This window comes from Lytechinus variegatus, chromosome 7 (assembly GCF_018143015.1).
Source record: "Lytechinus variegatus isolate NC3 chromosome 7, Lvar_3.0, whole genome shotgun sequence".
NCBI lineage: Eukaryota > Metazoa > Echinodermata > Echinoidea > Temnopleuroida > Toxopneustidae > Lytechinus > Lytechinus variegatus.
Window position 1 is genome coordinate 39,566,885 of NC_054746.1, and position 19,183 is coordinate 39,586,067.

General features: G+C 35.5%; 1 protein-coding gene across 1 annotated transcript; it reads right to left on the minus strand.

The window, feature by feature from the left end:
• Positions 1-1,753: 1,753 nt before the first annotated feature.
• LOC121419263 (protein kintoun-like) lies at positions 1,754-11,795 on the minus strand. Its single transcript, XM_041613648.1, has 3 exons — positions 9,869-11,795; positions 7,263-7,397; positions 1,754-4,493 (listed from the first exon to the last, which is right to left on the minus strand). The coding sequence occupies exons 1-3, from the start codon at positions 11,678-11,680 to the stop codon at positions 3,558-3,560; spliced, it is 2,883 nt and encodes a 960-aa protein (XP_041469582.1). The 5' UTR covers positions 11,681-11,795; the 3' UTR covers positions 1,754-3,557.
• Between the last annotated feature and the right edge of the window lie 7,388 nt (positions 11,796-19,183).

Here is a 19,183-nt window from a genome sequence, read left to right on the forward strand (position 1 = left end):
TTAATTTTCATTTAACATTTCAACAAGTTTCTACCCTCCAGTTCAAAATATATATGCATTTCATTTCTTTCTGCAATTAAGATGCAAAAATCAAGTCAACATTCACTGAATCAACATCTATTATACCAAGATGCACATGCTTAACAAAGAACTTATGTATCATAATATCACTGTTGATCAACACCAACATAAATTTGACATTTCAATCTGAATTTCATATTTGCCAAGTCTTAACAACCCCCCTCCCTCCCAAAAAAAATCAGACTTGGTATTCCCTTTTTAGGACATCAAAGAATCTATTTCAATCAAACTACTATTAAGTCTGCCAAACCAACCTCCAAAAGGTTGAAATCAACCACTTTTAAGTTAAAGTTGAACATATTTCATGGTCCTAAGAGAATGAACTTACAGCTCCAGATAAATAAAGATTGATTTCCAAACTTTTTAAGTCAAAACTTGACAATTATTAACAAACTAACAAAAATTTCATAACATAGGTGTATCCACATGATCTACTTGTTTCTCTCATCATGCTCCTGTTTTATAGATGATCACGTCTTGTCTATATTCAACATTCACTTATCAACAATTTATAATTCAAATTATAAAGTAATACTTTGGAAACTAAAGTAACTTTGTATTTTAATGCTGAATTTTCAAGGTATAGTTTGGTACATGAGAAATGTAATTATAAGTAAACAGCCAAATTACAAGTTACATTTTTCAAATTTGGCAAAATATAAAGTCACCACGTTTCTATTTCAATATTTACAAAAAGAAATACCAATTCAGAAAAATAATCATGATCCACGCTGTATTTTCAATATTTACACAATGTAATAATAATCATTCACTAATTCAAAAATACAAATTCATAACATTCAATATCACAATTTAATGAAAAAAAAAGAAAAGCAAAGGACTAATATATTGTTGCATGAAATTTTTACATTATGGTACACAAAATACTCTTTAGAGATATTAGTTCATCAAATGTGAGCTATAAAAGAGTAAAGAAATAATTTATTGCAATTGTCATCATATGATTTAACTTCATATTTCTAGTACATGTTTTGATAAATGTACAAGTAAATAAACTGGTACTATAGTTCACAAGTATGGCAGTGAGATTGTCATTTAATTTGTTAGGAAGGGGTTTGTTAACATAACATCAGTGGATGTCAGTCTCATTAAAGTATCTCTTTGAGTGATTTCCAAAGACAAGTTGCTCTCAGCAAATCAGATGTGAGAGTTTCAGAAGCTTATAACATCAGTCTATGAAAAATGTGGATGAATCATTAAAGAAATGCTCCCCTGGAGATTAACATTTTAAAGGCACATCATATCACTATAAGTGGTCACAACATATTACTGGATCTCATGAGCAATCAGTACATTGTATATATGTACAGTATATGAGGGGCCTGTTTCATAAAACTTTTGTCATGAAAAACTCTAGCAAAAAAAAAACTTAGGCAAACAAAACTATGCCATTTACCACTTGACACATTGAAAAACTTGGAAAAAATTGAATTGCAAGAGTCTTTCTTTCACACAACAAGCCCCAGTTCAAACATATTTTCATCTTTTCACAATCAATTTGGTATTTTACCTTTTGAGCTTTCACCTACTCGTTTGTGATTGATTGTGAACAGATTAAAAATCATTTGAATTGATTTCTACCAATTAGATAAATCTCTATGGACAACAAACCCCCAAGGTCAAAAACAATCAGATGTACAGTGCTGGGACCTAAATGTTACCTTGTTCAAAGACAAAATGAAACTATTACCTTGTTGATAGCACAGTGCCTTTGCACAAAACTTAACATTAAAAAAGGGTCAGTCAATCGTAACTACCATGGCAATGCAGTACAACAGACAAATCAAATATTTTTTTCTTCCACGTAAATTAACATTGTTATGATATAGAATTACCATTGAAAGTATGTCTTAAAAAGTGGAGTCCTGAGCATTTGTATCTCTTTTAATACATAAGTAAAATACCTACAAATACACAACAAATACATTAAATAGGTACATGTACGTAGATGAATAGAAAGAAACGTGTTTACCTATATTTTCACTTTCAATCATACAAAATATAAAGAGTAGCCATTTTAAATTTGAATCAAAAGAAATGTAGAATGCTAACATTACTCCTCAGTCTGTAAAGGGGATAACTGCTGTGTAACATACATTTACACATAAATTGGGTCTCGCTATCACATTCCAAACAATGGGAAATTTCTCACCAAGGATAGATATGTACATCAATTTAAGTCTTTTCAAGGCATTTGTCTTATGGCCAAAATACTATTTCTCATCAATTAACAACAAATAGAATGCTTGTCTTGTTGTTGTTCATAAACAAACACACTTTATGTACAAACTTCTACAACATTTATTCACAAGCAAACTCTTTTTTTCACTCTTTTTTTTTCATTCCCACTCAACATATCATATTCCATCCATGAAAATATTACACATTCAGGCTTTACGAAAATGTTTACATGAAAACAAATGAAATTCTTCAGTTTCAACACATTATTGCCATTAGTTCTAGTGTGAACTCGAACTCAAATTTTATTATATTATAAAGAACTTTTAATTGTTGAATGGTGATAATAATATCTCTTACAAATATGTAAATCTTGAATATTTGAATATTCAATGAAATTTTAAAGCAATAGATCTTTTGGGCATTTTATTAATAGTATAAAAAAGAAATGATTGTCTTGTCAAAAGTTATTCCTAGTTCTAAAACATGAAACTAGCACAAATCAAATAATAGTTATTATTTTTCAAAAAAGTTTTTCAAGATTGCTGGTGTGCAGTAAAGCCTAGACATGGGAAAATATATTCAAATATTTCACCCAAAAAAATTATTCAATCAATTCTTCAAAATTTAGTTTCAGTTCCAAAATAGTCATTTTGTTTTGCATATAGCACATAACACATGAATCGCAGTGGGATTTCAAGTATATATGGCCATATTGACTGAAACAATTTTTTATGCCATTTTCCTTATGACGCTTATATAATATCAAGTACCAGTCACAATATCCTGGCTAGATGCAATTTTATACAGTAAAACAGGAACATGATATTCCTATCCTGAATAAAGATCTCGTGTAATGGGAATGGCCACCTGTGCGATTGCATCCATACAATGTAAATACATGCACACAACATCACAAAATAACTGATGCCCTTCTGAAAAGAACTTTGTGGAAGCAAAATTGTTTTGATAGTCCCTCACTTATTATCAACAATTAAGCAAAAAAACTTGGTGGATTCCTGTGGTAAACAGCACATGGCGCAAGCTTACTTTACAAAATATTTGACCTTTGGTTCATAAATTTTATGTTAGTTTATGCTCTGCCAGAGTATCAACTGAAAATCATGGTGGTCATAAAGAGAGCATTAAAAAAACAATGCTTCAAGTGAACACAGAGACTTTCAATTGGTACTGTCAGACACAGAGAATCAACATCCTAATTTTGAGTTATCAGAAGAGATTCATTACAAGATACCAACATTTTGCTTCTTAGGGGTTTACTCATCAAGATCATAAATAACTTGGTTAGAAAATTCAAAAGCACACTTTGTTTTGTGGTCTTGCATTTCTAGAGGGAGCTCATCATTTTCATTGCTTTTCTTGTTTTCATTATTATTCATCAAATCACGGTTTTCTGGTGGTTCCTGAGTATCCCCATTAAGCTCATTGCTCTCTATAATCTCTTCAGACTCTAGACCATTTGTGAGTGGTGAAACATCATCAGGGGAACTTGGTTTAATGTGGTTCTCATTGGTGTCGGAACTCTCGACGCCATTATTTGCTGCCAAACTTGCCTCACGGCGTGCTTTTTCTTTTCTCCTACGCCTAGATCCCTTGGATTTCTTCCCCTTTGAGCGGGGAGAGGACGGTATCTCCTGTCCTGACTCTGATTCACTGCTGGACTGTCTCATAAGGACTTGGTTTGGTTGCCAATTCCATTCTTGATCTTCATGTTCTTCATCTTCCTCAGTGCTAGCTTCTTTGTGGTGCAGGAGTTCAGAATCACTGAAATACTCCCAAGAATTGTCCTTCAGCTTCTCAATCATGCGCCTTGGACCAAAGAAGGGAGTCCGCCTTCCTCCTCCTTTCTTCTTGTTTCCACCCTTTTGGGTTCGTTTGGGACCATCAAGGAAGAGTTCAACCAAGACTTCCTCACTGAAGCTAACTGACTTGCATGCTCTTCTGCGAGGACTCCTTAAGGCACTCTTAAGACCAGCTGGTATGGAGGAATCAGTTGGTGATGACTGAGGATCGCTGCGAGGGGAACTCACATCACTTTCTACCTTCTTCCCATCTGCTGCAGGTCCTAGGTCCAAGGCAGGGATGATAGACTCTTTAGATTTCATAGATGGCTTCTGACATCCATCAGTGTCACCTTTATGTTTTCCACTGTCTTGTGAACTCTTTGAGCTATCTGCAACCTCACAGGACACCTGGACAGGGCATGTAAAAAATGAAAGAGTAATAAAGATAGCTTTTGCTTCAGATGTAGGTATGTAACTCATCATATTTAGGAATTTAAGAAGAAGAATCTTCAAATAAAAGATATATCAAAAGAACAATTATCTCTGATAGAGATTTTCTCACTTACTCTATAACTTAAGATGATGTACAGTAAAGCAGTCCTTCAAATGCACTATTAAAATCTGTTAATTGATTAACAACAACAACAACAAATTACTCTCACCCAGGTGCTAATTGGGTACCGGTAGGAAACAACCATCATTGTGGTTGGTATAGCAAGTGTGCGCCCTAACAGGCTGCTTGAAATGCTATGAATCTAGTGACTGGGTAATAATAATTGTGAAGCGCTTTGAACAGTCGTAGATTGATAAAGCGCTATATAAATGCCAATTATCATTATTATTAGCTATCTATGGTGCCTGAGCAATATGATAAGATGGTGGTGGATGGTAACAGTAGAAATTGATAACTCATCCTGCATTTCAAAACCATGACATGACCAGACTGTAGACTTTAAATTTTGTACTGGTAATTATAAGTAATTTTTTCTGTTAGCTGATATCAACCAATCATTTGATAAAAAAATAATATAGAGAACTTCTTCATATCCTGAATTGTGTGTTTCACAATGCATTTAAGTTCACACTGTAATTGTGATGTCATTCATATGTGTTAATCTGGAGAGATCAGTATACCAACATGTATGTATACAACACCATTCATTTATCAGTGTTTCTCTTCAAAGTTGATTACAAATCTCAGTTAAACACTCCAGTTTTCCCGAGATCTCACCTTTATTTCTACTGATTAATATACCCTGTGATTGAGATTCATTGTTCAGAATAAAGATAGTTGAAAGTAGTTGCAGTAAACACTGATTTCACGAGAAAGTGTGTGAAACCAAGCTTAATTGTCACTCTCTCATTGAGGATCTAGATCTGGTACAGTAAACTGAACTTAGTGAAATCTATACTGAAAAATGCTCACACTGAAGATCACCAACACAGATAAGCGCACGTGGGAAAGTGTATCGTTTTTGCTTTGAATGTCGGCCCGACGCTTGACCTGAATCCTTTGCTTATTTGCTAATTTCTCAGCAATTACACAATTTCTTCCAGAATCCTTTGGCACATATTTTTTATTTATACAAACAGACACTTTGTGGTCATTTCATTGGATTCTGTACGAACTCATTTGAAATCTTTACCACAACTGGAATTTATCTTTAATATCTCTTTGGGGTTTTGGGTTTTGGTTTTTTTTTTTTTTTGGGGGGGGAGGGGGACCGTGCTTCTTACTCATAGTCCATGCTCTCTAATATAAAAAAAGTGGTTGACCCAAAAGCACTAATTACAATGACAGAGTGTCATTCACGGCAATATACATGCATAGTTTAATTCAACTGTGGTCCAATTCTGTTATAACTATGGATTCAAATAAGAATTAAAAAAAATATATAATTATTCAAGTTATCAGAATGTTTGGGACTAAAGCTACATGTATAAGACAATTTATCTAGAATGTACAGTAATTATAGTTTTCTTCACATGAGATTCGGCTTCAATGATTTTAGCACAGACTTTAATAATATTATTATAATGAGGAATATTAAACTTGTTATCATAATATAGGCTACATAATTTTAAAATGAGTGGATGCAATATTTTTCTTAAAGCAAAAAAAAAAGGTTTATTTATCTCACCAACTACATGAAACAAACTTATACAAAACAGATGAACTCAATTTTACTATACAAGCACTAGCTTTCACAATATGCAGTGTACAAAGTATATATGTTAAATTACTTAAGGAATAAATTGTTCAATAGTCAATCAATTTGGATGGTATTTAAAAATGATTTCAAGAATTATGTTCAGTGGAAATACAAAAATAAGAAAGATGTGTTAGAAGAACTTCAAAAGTTTCTGTTTTAGGTACTCTTACCATTTCTGCATTAGTATTTTCTCATTTTTTTCTAAACCTGTTGATTAATTTTGTATACATGTGACTATATTGTTATTTGTTTTTATGAAATAAAGTACCTCAGAAGAGGAAAAGAAAAAAAATACAAGCACTAGCTTTAAAACAAAAAAATTCTAAATGTATCGGGGGGGGGGCACTTTCATCGACGAGTGGATACCATGCGCGACCACGGGGTCTTGAAAAGCACCCTTAACACATATTCTGAAAATGCACCCCTTAACAAGTATTGGAAACAAAAGTAATGGCAAGTATTCCCAGAACTGAGCCCCTAAACAAGTACAGCGATGTATTTACCATATTCTGAAAATGCACCCCTTAACAAGTATTGGAAACAAAACGATACTCTTAGCAATTATTCCTTGAAATGAACCCCTAAACAAGTACAGATATATTTTATTGTTATGTCACGCGTCCGTCGGTCGTCGGTTTTACCGTTAGACACCATTATTTTGCGCAAACCTGACTCTAAACACGTGGTGTTGGGGCAAAAAGGACATCCTTTATAAAACATTCTGAATTTGTTTTATAATCCCCGCATATTTGACCCTAATAAAACACGTATATTTTTCCGAGCGAAATAGATACCCTTTGGCCTTTTTCAATATTTTTGTGTTTTGACACCCTTATCACGTGCCCTATCTTGAAACAGACATCCTTTTTACGTGTTTTTATGGTATCCACACGTCAATGTAAGTGCCCCCCCCCCCCCCCGGACAATGTATAGACTAGTATCAGTCTTTAATAAATATCTTTACCTGAAACTGAGCCTTGACACAATGAGTCGAGAATTCTGAAACAGAGCATGGGATGGTCTCTTTACTCCTGGCTTCATCTGAAGTAACCACCTTCAAAATATCTTCTAGACCTTCCTCTGTTACAAACTGTTTCTCCTGGATGGGTGCAAAGATAAGTAATGATATCCTTTGAATCAAAGACTGAAAGACACTTAAGAGGAACTCATAAAACCAATGCATCATCAATATGCATGCTTCTACTTCCTTCTAGCATCACTAACATCCCAAAAGTAAAGGGAGCTGTCTTCAACTAACACACAATAACATTCACACTGATGATAGTTTACACTCATTTTCACAGAGAGCATGCTACATGCTGTAATATTCGTCCCTAAAAACTGATCAATGTCTGACTACTATTATAATGCAGAAACTACAAATACGAGTGTTGTAAGCAAATAGAAAAGGAACCCACTATATTTTTTCCCCATTTTTTTTCTTTTATAAAGCAATAAATACTTTCAACTTTTCAAGCATCAACAAATTTGAATGGGTACAAAGTTCAGTCTTTCATGGATCCCATTATTGTATTAAAGATCAAAAGGCACATAAGATTTTTGTTTATGAACCTAAAATGTCATATGCTGCTGTTTTTTTTTAAATCAAATCAATAATTTCACTTTTTGTGAATATTCATAATTACAAAAAAGCAAGCTGTCCATGGGGGGAGGGGGGTCACAAAGGTTTTGTGATTTTTGTCTGACTAAAAATGGCTCTTAAATTCCCCATTGCATGTAGTCTATATCATACATCACTACATGCATTGAAGGTCAGATCACGCTCATGGGATGTGCACATTAGTCAATGAAAGTGCACATTTAATAATATCTTGCACGTATGCGTATATGCACCTACAAGTACATGTAGGCACTTAGCAAGACTTCTAGTGAGACGTTCAAGTCATCTTTGTGAACCCCGCCCCCCCCCCCATATATAAATAACAAAAAGAAGAGCACTGTATAGAATGAGAGTCCTACTCAAGATAAATACCATACTACCTATACTGTCCGTCTCCTGAAGACGAAAATAGGAGATGGACAGTCAACCTGTCCGAAACGTCGAGTCTCTCTACTATTCATCATCTCTACTCGCCGACTCAAGCCAGCATCTCCTCATCAGCTCTACTACTCAAGCTGTTCTCACTCATTATTCCTTCTGGTTTACAGTCCTTTTCAGGACTATTTTCAAGAAAGAATACTCTACTCTCAAATCTCCACTTTCTCGCCTATCCACTGTTTCTATAACACTCTACACGGTGTACCGTAAACCACATCAGCAATTGTTCATGCCAAAATGCTAACCTTCAAACAACATCCAAATCATTTTGAATAATAATTCATTATAAAAATAGATTGAGCAATAGAATGCAAGTGGTGAAGCCTATGAAGGTGGCTGCTCTGCTGTTAGTATTCCCACCATATCAGACCTACATCATGTATTGCCTATTTTATCAAAGATCTATAGTCTTGCAGCATCAGTTCAGCAAAGACAAAACAAGTAAAATTAAAAACAGTCTGTTCAACAGACAAATCTCATATCATAAACACTAAAAAAATATTATTGAATTCTCATATTGTTTTCATTCATAATTAAAAAAAAATTGTTAAATCTAACATGGAGGAAAATCATATGCATAACACAGGTAATATGCAAATGAGAGCCAGTTGTGTCTTTTGATTTTGGTAGATATGGTAGTATGTCTTTAATCTTGTAATGATGGCAGTTCAACATGCCCTACATGTACATACATTATGTGGAGCCAAAAGAGCAAAAAAAAAATACCATCATCCATATACATGTAGAACAAAAATAAAATAATTAAGAAACAAGGACTGTGTGAGTCACTTGCATACCAACTATTTTGAAAATACTTTAACTTACTTAGTACAGCCAATTCATAATAATATGAAATTTTCAGAATCATGTTTGTATTTCTGTATTTATTCATGTCAAGTTCTTGTTGAGGTGGACTTGACCACTGAAATTTTCAAAAATGCAAAAGTTTGATTTTCTTCAATATCTTGAGAATGTTCTCGCAACATTGCCATTCATGTTTGCAACATATTTTGAAAAGAAAATTTGTTTAAAAAATCACTTAAGGAATAAAGATGCTGTATTAAAAAAGTTCCTACATGTTACAAATGAAAACAATACAATCTCTTTTTTTTCTTTTACTGAAGTAACGATGGATTGAAAAATTTAATCATAATGATGGTGGTGATGATGAAACGAATTATTATTGTGATGATGATAAAGACGTAGTAATATCAATAATATAAATAATGGTAAAAATAAAAGTAGGGAGTTACAATAAAACACATGATTTAAAAAAAGGGTATAAAAGTTCATGAACAATAACAGATCAAGAGTTGTTTAATCTGAATTTGTATAATGAATAAGGAATTAGGGATAAGTTAAACTTTAATTCTTTGACCACTTTTTATTTCTTTACAAATTTTCATTAGCTGTTTTCCCCATTTCCTATAAAACTCTGGGTGAATAATTGTTATAAAAGAGATTGGTATTTTCCAATTCTTCCTTTTTCATTGATCACAAACACAACTCACCTCAAGAGTATCTTCAGACAGACCAGCCTTAAGAGCAGACCACAAGGATCCACATCCTTCTTTCTTCTTGAACACCATTACCACATTGGCCTGAGAGACATCAGGTTTCACCTTCCCATCTAAAGTTTGCCCATCTTCACAAACTACAAGGATGGAGAACATTTCTTCAGCTGAATCTGGAGAAATTTTAGTCCTCCTGAACTTTGCTTCTACTATCTTTCCTTCACTCTCCATGTTTAGTTTGAAAGACCCTGCATCTACATCTGCTTCCCTAATGATGATGGTGACATTTTCATCTGTTTGGTAGATATCACACTTAGGCAATGTGGTCTTCACTTCTAGCTCACTATGAAGCAAATCATCAGCAAGGATTTCATCACTGAGAGGATGACTCTGCTCTGAATCTTCCACAACTTCAGTTACATCTCCTTCTGGGTAACCTTGAACCTCTTCCAGCGCATCAGTAAATTCTGCTCCGATAGATGGTGTGATCTTGTAATCAGATGTTAAAACATCACTCTTCCCTGGATTTGCCTCATTGGAATCTTTCACGTTTTCAGGCTTTTCATATTGATCATCATTAAAACCGGGAGAGATTCCATCAGCTTGATTAGTTCTTTGGTTGACTCTCTCATCAATACCATTCATCACTATTTCCTGAACAAGAGGATTAGCTTCTTGGGGTACAGGTACACTGGATGGAATTTCTGCTATTACAGGGGGTAAGACTGCCAGGGTGATGATGAGACAAGACCTGCTTTTGTCAAACTTTGCACTGCCCTTGTCTTCATCTACTGGATAAGGTAGTGGGAGATCAAGTTGGTACATGGCTGGTTTCTTGCATTCCAGAAAGATGCGTTTCTCAAAGACATCTAACTGGACAGTGGCTGCAGATTTCAATAGAGGTAGCTCTACTTTCAAAATCAGCTCTTGAGGCCTGGTGCTTGGTGCCGAATCCCTGGCATAGGTGAATTGCTGCATATCAAAGTGACCACGATGAACAATCGAGTGCTTTGGTACTGTGAAGTCATCTTTCTCTACACGTTTCTCATCATTCGTCTTCCTTTCCGAATCTCTATTCCCTGATATTTTGGAGGCTGTTTTGGCAGGCTGATTGTTGGCCGTTTCCTGTTTCATTGATTTGTCATATGGGTAAGAAAGTTTGAGGGCATCTAATGAATTCTCACCCTTCGGACCAGACTGATTTGGTGTCCTCAGTACAGTTGCCTGTGGTCGGCCTTTGAATTTCATTTTGGGCTTTTTCACATTATTGCGATCAAAGGTAATTTTAAATTCCCTCTCTATCCCATCCATTGCTGTATTATCCATCAACGTCCGAAATCTGCTGTCTTTATTTATCATTTCAAAGCAGTCTGGGTGGAACAGACAATCAAACACCATACACTTTTTCCCTGCATGATCATAATCATCACGACCTGGAGCTAAACTGTAAGGAAGCGCCCACTCAACTCCCATTTTCCTTGCATTCCCACTGCCCTGATAAGACTTGGATGCTTGAGGCTTACCAATGTTATCATTCTTACAGATATTGATGAATGCCTTCTTTTCCCCATTAATGCTTGTCTTTAACACGTATCCAGGGTTGGGGTGCAAAAACTTAACATCCATGCCTCGCGACCTTTCCAACTCCGCTAATTCCTCTTCATATTTTTTCCTGTTTTCAGGATCAGAAATTTCTTGAGCATACTCGACGAATAATTTCCGAAACTCTTCATTTTTCAAAGCTTTTTCGATCCGCTGCACTTCGTCTGCAGTGACATCAAGACCTTCGAATGTGTCTTTAGAGGCCATTTCCTTTCTTTATTTTCCCAAACGCTGAGAGTACATGTAATAAATCGGAGACTGCCTGCTGCATATGCGCCTAGCATGCATGCAGTACACGACAATCCGTAGTATTTGTGTATGCATATGCGCAGCGTGTGTAGTTTTGTTTACTATATTAATCATGCCACAACAAATCGTTGAGGGCAGCAAAGTTATATGGTTTCATCACCATTTTGGGGTCTTCATTGTTTTCGAGAATCTTCTTCTGAGCACTGTTTGGCATGCAATGAGGCAGGGATGATGGGGGGGGGGGAGTCAAATATATTGCTGTACACACACGTGACCAAGTAGTTTTCAAACACCCCTAAACGAGTTTTTCTCTGTGTGCAAAGGGGGGGGGGGCACTTCGATTGACGAGTGGATACCATGCGCAACCATGGGGTCTCAAAAAGCACCCTAAGGCACGTTTTCCATATTCTGAAAATGCACCCCTTAGCAAGTATTGGCGTGTGAAACCCTACCATTAACAAGTATTGGAAATAAAATATTACTCACCTTGGCAAGAATTCCCTGAATTGAACTCCTAAACAACTATAGCGATATTTCGATTGTGAAGGTTTTAACTTTAACTACATCATTGGGTTAATACAACCCTATACCTCCCACACCTCGCGTAAATCGTACTCTAAACACGTAGTGTTGAATTTAATTGAATTTGTTTTCATTCTTCACAAGATAACAAATAATTACATAAATACAAGAAATATATTTGATTAACTGTTGGGGCAAAAAGTGTTGACTGTTGGGGGAAAAAGGTGCATCCTTTCATAAATATTTTAGTTCTAATTTTTTTACCCTTGCAAAAACACGTATCTCTTCTAGCGAAAATAGATACCTTTTTTCCCATTTTTTTTAGTGTTTTTGACGCCCTTATAAGTGTCAATCCACACTTCGGATAAGAGAGGGTGAAAAGTATTAAAGATTCTTGCCAAATTATAATGAAGAATTTTGCGCGCGAAGCGCACCGAAAAATTGACCATATTTCTTGTTTGATAGTATTTTGGTATCAAGATTAATGGTTTATAGTGCTTTCCGATGCTCTTCAAGCATATTTTGCAATGCATAATTGTCAATTCGGGTCAAATTTATTTGATGAGGAGGCAAATCGATATTTTCCCTCCCAAATATTTTCGTAGGGGCGATCGCACCCTGCCCCTAGGGTCGACGCCTCTCTGTTTGAATGATTTGACTCTATTATTGTGTAGACCACTGACGTGCTGCGCAGGGTATAGCGATCTCGGTTCATGTTCTTTTGTAACCTTTCTACATGTTGCGAAAAAGCCTACATCAGGAATTCAAGATGTTAAAGAAATGTAGATGTATACATTTACTTGGAAGTTCACAATAAAGTCGATAGGTTTCACTTCAAAAATTATCTCTGCGCTCACCCCATTCTCTCTCTAAAAATTAGTGTGAAAATACTGCTCTTGAAATTAGGACTTCTTGTATTGTTCGCAAGGCTCACTCACTTATGAATAAATGAAACGCCTGGAGATGGTATAACACTGGTCACTCTTTTAATGCCCTAATGGGTGGTAGACGAATTACACAAAGTATTTTCAAGCATTTGGAAGGGGTTTTTTTTCGCTCGCTCCCTCGCATAATACCGTTTTATTTTTCAGAGGGGCTGACAGCTGCTTGGTCAGTATAGTTTCCCACGTTCAGTATGCTGCCCATATTAGTATTGTATAAACCAATGTCCAAAATTATTCAAGCCCCCAGAAGCCCCCCCCCCCCAAAAAAAAAAAAAAAAAAATCCAGCACCTGACAAAGGGAGGTGGTAGTAATCCATCCTCCTCCCCTGACGTAGTAGACGTTCCATCATCTGACCCCCCCCAGAATGATGAACATGATGATGTTTCATTATGTCACACAGTCACATTCACTCAAATTAATAACAGTTTTACGCTTGGCTGATGAACATGGAACTTACCATAATTATTCGTCATTGATACTGCATCTTTTTATTTTTTTGTATATGCTTTTCATTCTTCTCTCTTATCTTGATCTTGGTAATTTAACATGTTCTTAATTTTGCATTTACAAAGGAATAATGTTTTCATCATTACAATTTTTTTTACTCTCTGATATGACACCGTGTAAGTACCAAACGGAAATGATTCTTTTTAGGGTTTCTGCATGATATCCTACAAGCTTATATACATCATTTTCCAGCATTATTATTTGTTTAGGAGTCGGGATACCATGATTAAAACTTTTATTAATCAATTCATTATAAACCAAAATTAGTCGAAGTGAAATACCTCAAGTTTTTTAGAAATGAAAATACATAAATTTCAGCCTGTAAGTTATCAAATAATCAAAATCAGTCTTTGAAATTACTCCTTTTTGGCCGCTTTTTGGTTAACTGAGACCAGCTATATCGTTTAGATACAAAAAAGAAATAAACGGTAGGTAATACTAATTGTCCTGCATGGTATATTACTAAAAAGTCCTGAATAGTACTAAATGTCCTGATATATAGTTTGTATTCTTTATATCATTATTGAAATATTAAAAGTATAGAGATGTACAAAGTGACGAAAATACGTTCCGCCGCCCCTGATTCAAAGAATAGATACAATCCAATTAACTTCATTCGATCGAAATGAACTCCGAGACATGTCCCGAGAATACTCTCTCAAAATGTGAATTACCACTCCTTTTTAAAGAGAGCTAGATCGAGCAACTATCCTCCCAAGAACAATATTTGTCCTCAGTTGAGGGTCAGTCAGGGGCTGAGAGACTGTCCTTGATGTTGCATAACGCGAGGGCAGACTCTGTTGAGACTTGGACTTTATGCAAAACAGATCTGTCCTCAGCGTGAGGTCAGGCGACGTCGCACGCGATATGCACGCGACTGAGATCTGTCATCGCTATAGGCGAGGCCCAAGCGACTGAAAACCTGTCCTTGTCCTTACGTAATGTGAGGACTTATGCGATTTACTGGCAAGCTCGAGAAGCCTTTGTACTGAGCACTGGGGGATCCGGGGGGGAGGGGAGGGCTGCAAAGCCGGCCTGTGCCCCCTATTGAGAGGCACAATTAAAATTTGTAATGTAAAAATGCCGTTAAAAGAGAATAAGAAAAGTGTGTCCCCCTTTTGAAAGTGAAGACCTTTCAATTTTTTTTCGTGGACGAAATGTCTTTATTTTTTGTTGAAACCCTTTTTTCCTTGTCAAATTTTTCCTCTGGAAAATGTGCCCCCCTTGGAAAATCTTGGATCCGCCCCTGAGAATGTTGAAAGCATACTAAAAATACAAATTCTTGACAATATCATTATTAAGTGATATCATTTTGACGGGTGATTTCAATTGCGACCTGTGCCCCTAGAGGCACAATAAAGTTTGTAATGTAAAAATGCCGTTAAAAGAGAATAAGAAAAGTGTGTCCCCCTTTTGAAAGTGAAGACCTTTCAATTTTTTCGTGGACGAAATGTCCTTATTTTTTTGTTGAAACCCTTTTTTTCCTTGTCAAATTTTTCCTCTGGAAAACGTGCCCCCCTTGGAAAATCTTGGATCCGCCCCTGAGAATGTTGAAAGCATACTAAAAATACAAATTCTTGACAATATCATTATTAAGTGATATCATTTTGACGGGTGATTTCAATTGCGACATGATTAATGACAGTAAAAAAATTAAGGATATTTGTCGTACAAGCTTTATCAGTTAATTCAGAACCTACACGAGTAACAGCAATAACATTCGTATACAATCATCAATTTAATTCGATTGAAAGTGTTAAATCGGGAGTAATCTCTATTGGTCTTAGTGACCACTGTTTGACTGTCAGTGAAAGGCAAACACACAATATTTCATTCTAAAATAAGTAAATTTAGGTCTTTTTGCAACTTTGATGAAAACAGATTTCGAGATGATTTGAAATATCAAAATTGGAATGAGTTCAATGACAAATGCATTTAGGATGCACATTTTATTTCTGTCAGAAGAAAAAGAAATGGAATAGCCTGGATTACAAATGGATACACTAAATTGGTACGTGACCGTAAATTCTTTAACAAAAGGAAAGAGTGATTATACCATTAGAAAATTTTTACTATTATATCGAAACAAAGCAAATATTTTGAACAAATTCCTGTGTGACTAGGTCTCTTATATAGGCCTATAGGCTTATCGCAGTATATAGTACTGAATACTAATACACTAAAATAAATTGAGACACTTCAGGTACATTTTATTACGATTGTTATTGTCTCCTTCAAATAAAAAATGTTCTGGGATATAAAAAATAGGCCTATAATTACGAATCAGTGAAACTAGAACACGTAAAATGCATGCACACATTGCAATACGTCACGCCATGTACAGCTACGTACATGCAAGTTAAAGGTATTGTTTAACTTTGTGAGCAGCCAATTAAAAAAATTCTCAAACCAAGATGAAACATGTGAACAGGTGCATGTATTAGAACTAAATGCCCTATCTCACCAACGGAGACGTCGCCGCGACAGTCTCCAACTTATCAGTCGCTGCAGTCGCGGAGACGTCTCGGAGACAAAAATGGCTTGCACTCTCACCAAGGAGACGTCTCGATGGAACGTTTGAAAGATCATACACCTGACTTGGAGCAGGAGGAGGGATATCAGCACGCGTTCAGTCACGTGGTTTCTGAAGTGGGTCAAACAGTGTGAAGATGTGTCGCGGAGACGTCTCCGCAATGTATTATAATTTTTTTTTTTGGTCTCCAGCAGGTCTTCGCGATGTCTCTGAGACGTCTCTGAGACATCGCGGAGACATCGCGGCGACGTCTCAGCAGTCGCGGATATCATTAGTCTCCGAGACGTCGCAGCAACTGATGGAGACTTCTCGGAGACGTCGCGGAGACTAGAAACAGTCTCCAAAAATATTAAACATGTTTAATCTTCTTGCGACTCCTCGGAGACTCTGTAATTTTCATGAGACGTCTCTGCAACTAGCAAAATTTGTAGTCGCCAACTAGTCGCGAACTAGTTTCAAGCCCAGTGAGATACCCCCTTAATAAACCCTGAAAACAACAATTATTGAGAATGAAAAGCTAAAACTACAAGGCAAACCCCGATTTTGTAAATAGGCGTCTTAACTTTGCCATTATGGCAACTACCATGGTAACCTTGATTATGATTGGCTGCAGGGCCCTGTTACCATGGTAGTTGACATAATGGCAAAGTTACAACAGCTGTAAATCTTTATGAAACGGGCCCCTGATATTTTGTACAATCTGCATCCATTGCAATTAAATACCAGACACAAAATGATCTGGGATGTACAAAATAGGCCTACATAAATCAGAGAAACTGGAACATAAAAAACATACACTAATTACAATACTCACGTCACGCCATGCACAGCTAACATGCAGACTAATATTCAAATCTTCTACCAAATATGGTAGTTTTGCAAACGGTATTTTCTTTGTGAGACCACGTCCACTTCACTGATATTCTGCATTATGCGTTGCACTCAATGTTTCCACACATCCAAAACAAATTTCCACGAAACTGAATCTCATATTTCCTGCAATTCATAAAGACACTTCCTGAAAATTTCAAATTTAACTTTTTTGAACAAAAATCGGACAATAAAGCAAGCCTAACTAAAGTGACCAAAATCAACTTTTTTGTTAAAAACACTTTTAGAAAATGTCAACAGCGCTACAAAATGAGAGAGCGGAGTGCGAGCAGAAAATTTTGAGCTACGTTTGAGGCAACTAATAGCATGGATATTGACAATTGCTACGTTTTCTTTTCATTTCCCGAAAGCTTTACCTGAAAATGATCCTGATTTTCCGGAATTCGAGAAATTTCCTTCAGAGTGGAAACACTCGTCGCACGCTTAACGTTTGTCATTTTTTCGGTAAATTGCCAATTCATCTACTGCCAACTCGTCCAATCACCACATAGTCTACCTTCAGTTGGTCTAATTCCATTTCGTCCATCGACATTTAGCCTAACAACCATTTTGTCCAATAACCATGGTCCATTTATCACTTCGTCTAATCAGTAGTTAATCTATGACCATTTCGTCTCATTATCAGTTGGTCTAATATCATTTTTATTTTCATTCATTTCGCCCAATAAACATTTAGTCCAATTAGACCAATTCATATATATGGATGAAATGGATATTGGACCAACTGGTTATTAGACGAACTGGTGAGTGGACGAAATTGAAATTAGACCATGTGGATAGAGGATGAACTGATGGTAGACCTAATGATAGTAGATGAGTTGGTCATTGGACGAATCGGTACTATTATAATAATAGGAAATAAATCTTTTTTTGTGGGGAATCGACACGGAACGTCCAATGTCAAAGCAAGGTCATCGCAAGCCATGAATGGCATGTTGCTTTGAAGTCCACTTTACAAGAAAAAAAAATAAGACTGACTTCGATCTAGTAGGAAAATCTATCCGAATTTTATTTGTAAGCTCAATGCAGTCTACCGCCTTTTTATGATGCGTATTTCCTATAATATTTACAAATATTGTGGTTGTTTCCGCACTACTTTTGTATGTTGACAAAATACTTATGTATATACACCAGCCTGCTTCTCATCCTTTTTTTTTCATGGATAAAAATACTATAATGTGTCTATTAAAATAGAGTCAGTTTATAATTACTGTTTTTTTTTAAAACAAATATCATGATAGATGCAGGATTAACTTTCAAATCTCAAAAGATTTATACATGTATGCAAGGTTTAAAACTGATCTAATATTTGGCTGGTCACTATTCACAGCCGATCTGGATTTACTTTAAATCCTTGGAATTTAGAGTGTAGTAGTAGAAGTTGTTCACTTTTTTCTTCCATCTTCATTTTGTGAAGGAACAGTGTGATGTTTTATAATTATATTATGTTACACACATTCACTCAACTGAATAGGTTTTCGCATTGCTGATAAACTTGAAACTTATCAAAATTATTCGTCATCAATACTGCACCTTTTTATCTGTGTACGCTTCTCATTTTTCTCTCTTATCTTGATCGTGGTAATTAAACATTTTCTTAATTTTTCATTTACAAAAAGATGCTGTTATCATTATTACAAATGGTATGCAATCTAATATGACACCGTGTAAGTACCAAACGGAAATGAATCTTTTTAGGATTTCTGCATGATATCCTACAAGCTTATATACATCATTTTCCTGCATTATGTCAAAACACTATTTGTAATAGGAGTCGGGATACCATAATTAAAATTTTTATTAATCAATTCATTAAAAACCAAACTTAGTCAAAGTGAAATACCTCAAGTTTCTTAGAAATGAAAATACTTTACTTTCAGCCTCTATAATCAGTCTTTGAAATTACTTCTTTTTCTTTTAACTATTTTTTCAAGGTAGATTCAATACCGCACAATAAATAAAAGGTGGGTATATAAATAGTACTGAATATCTAAAAGTCTTGGCATCTCTTTTCTCTCGTTATTAAAAAAAAAATCTAAAGTACAGAGTATGTTCAAATTGAC

What these genes read in the sequence shown, in the direction of transcription:
- LOC121419263 (XM_041613648.1), bottom strand. Translation starts at nt 11,680, where the DNA reads ATGGCCTCTAAAGACACATTCGAAGGTCTTGATGTCACTGCAGACGAA. An exon ending in TGTCTGAAGATACTCTTGAG is followed by an intron (nt 7,398 to 9,868) that starts GTGAGTTGTGTT and finishes GCACCCATCCAG; the next exon opens with GAGAAACAGTTTGTAACAGA. An exon ending in GTGTCAAGGCTCAGTTTCAG is followed by an intron (nt 4,494 to 7,262) that starts GTAAAGATATTT and finishes TGCCCTGTCCAG; the next exon opens with GTGTCCTGTGAGGTTGCAGA.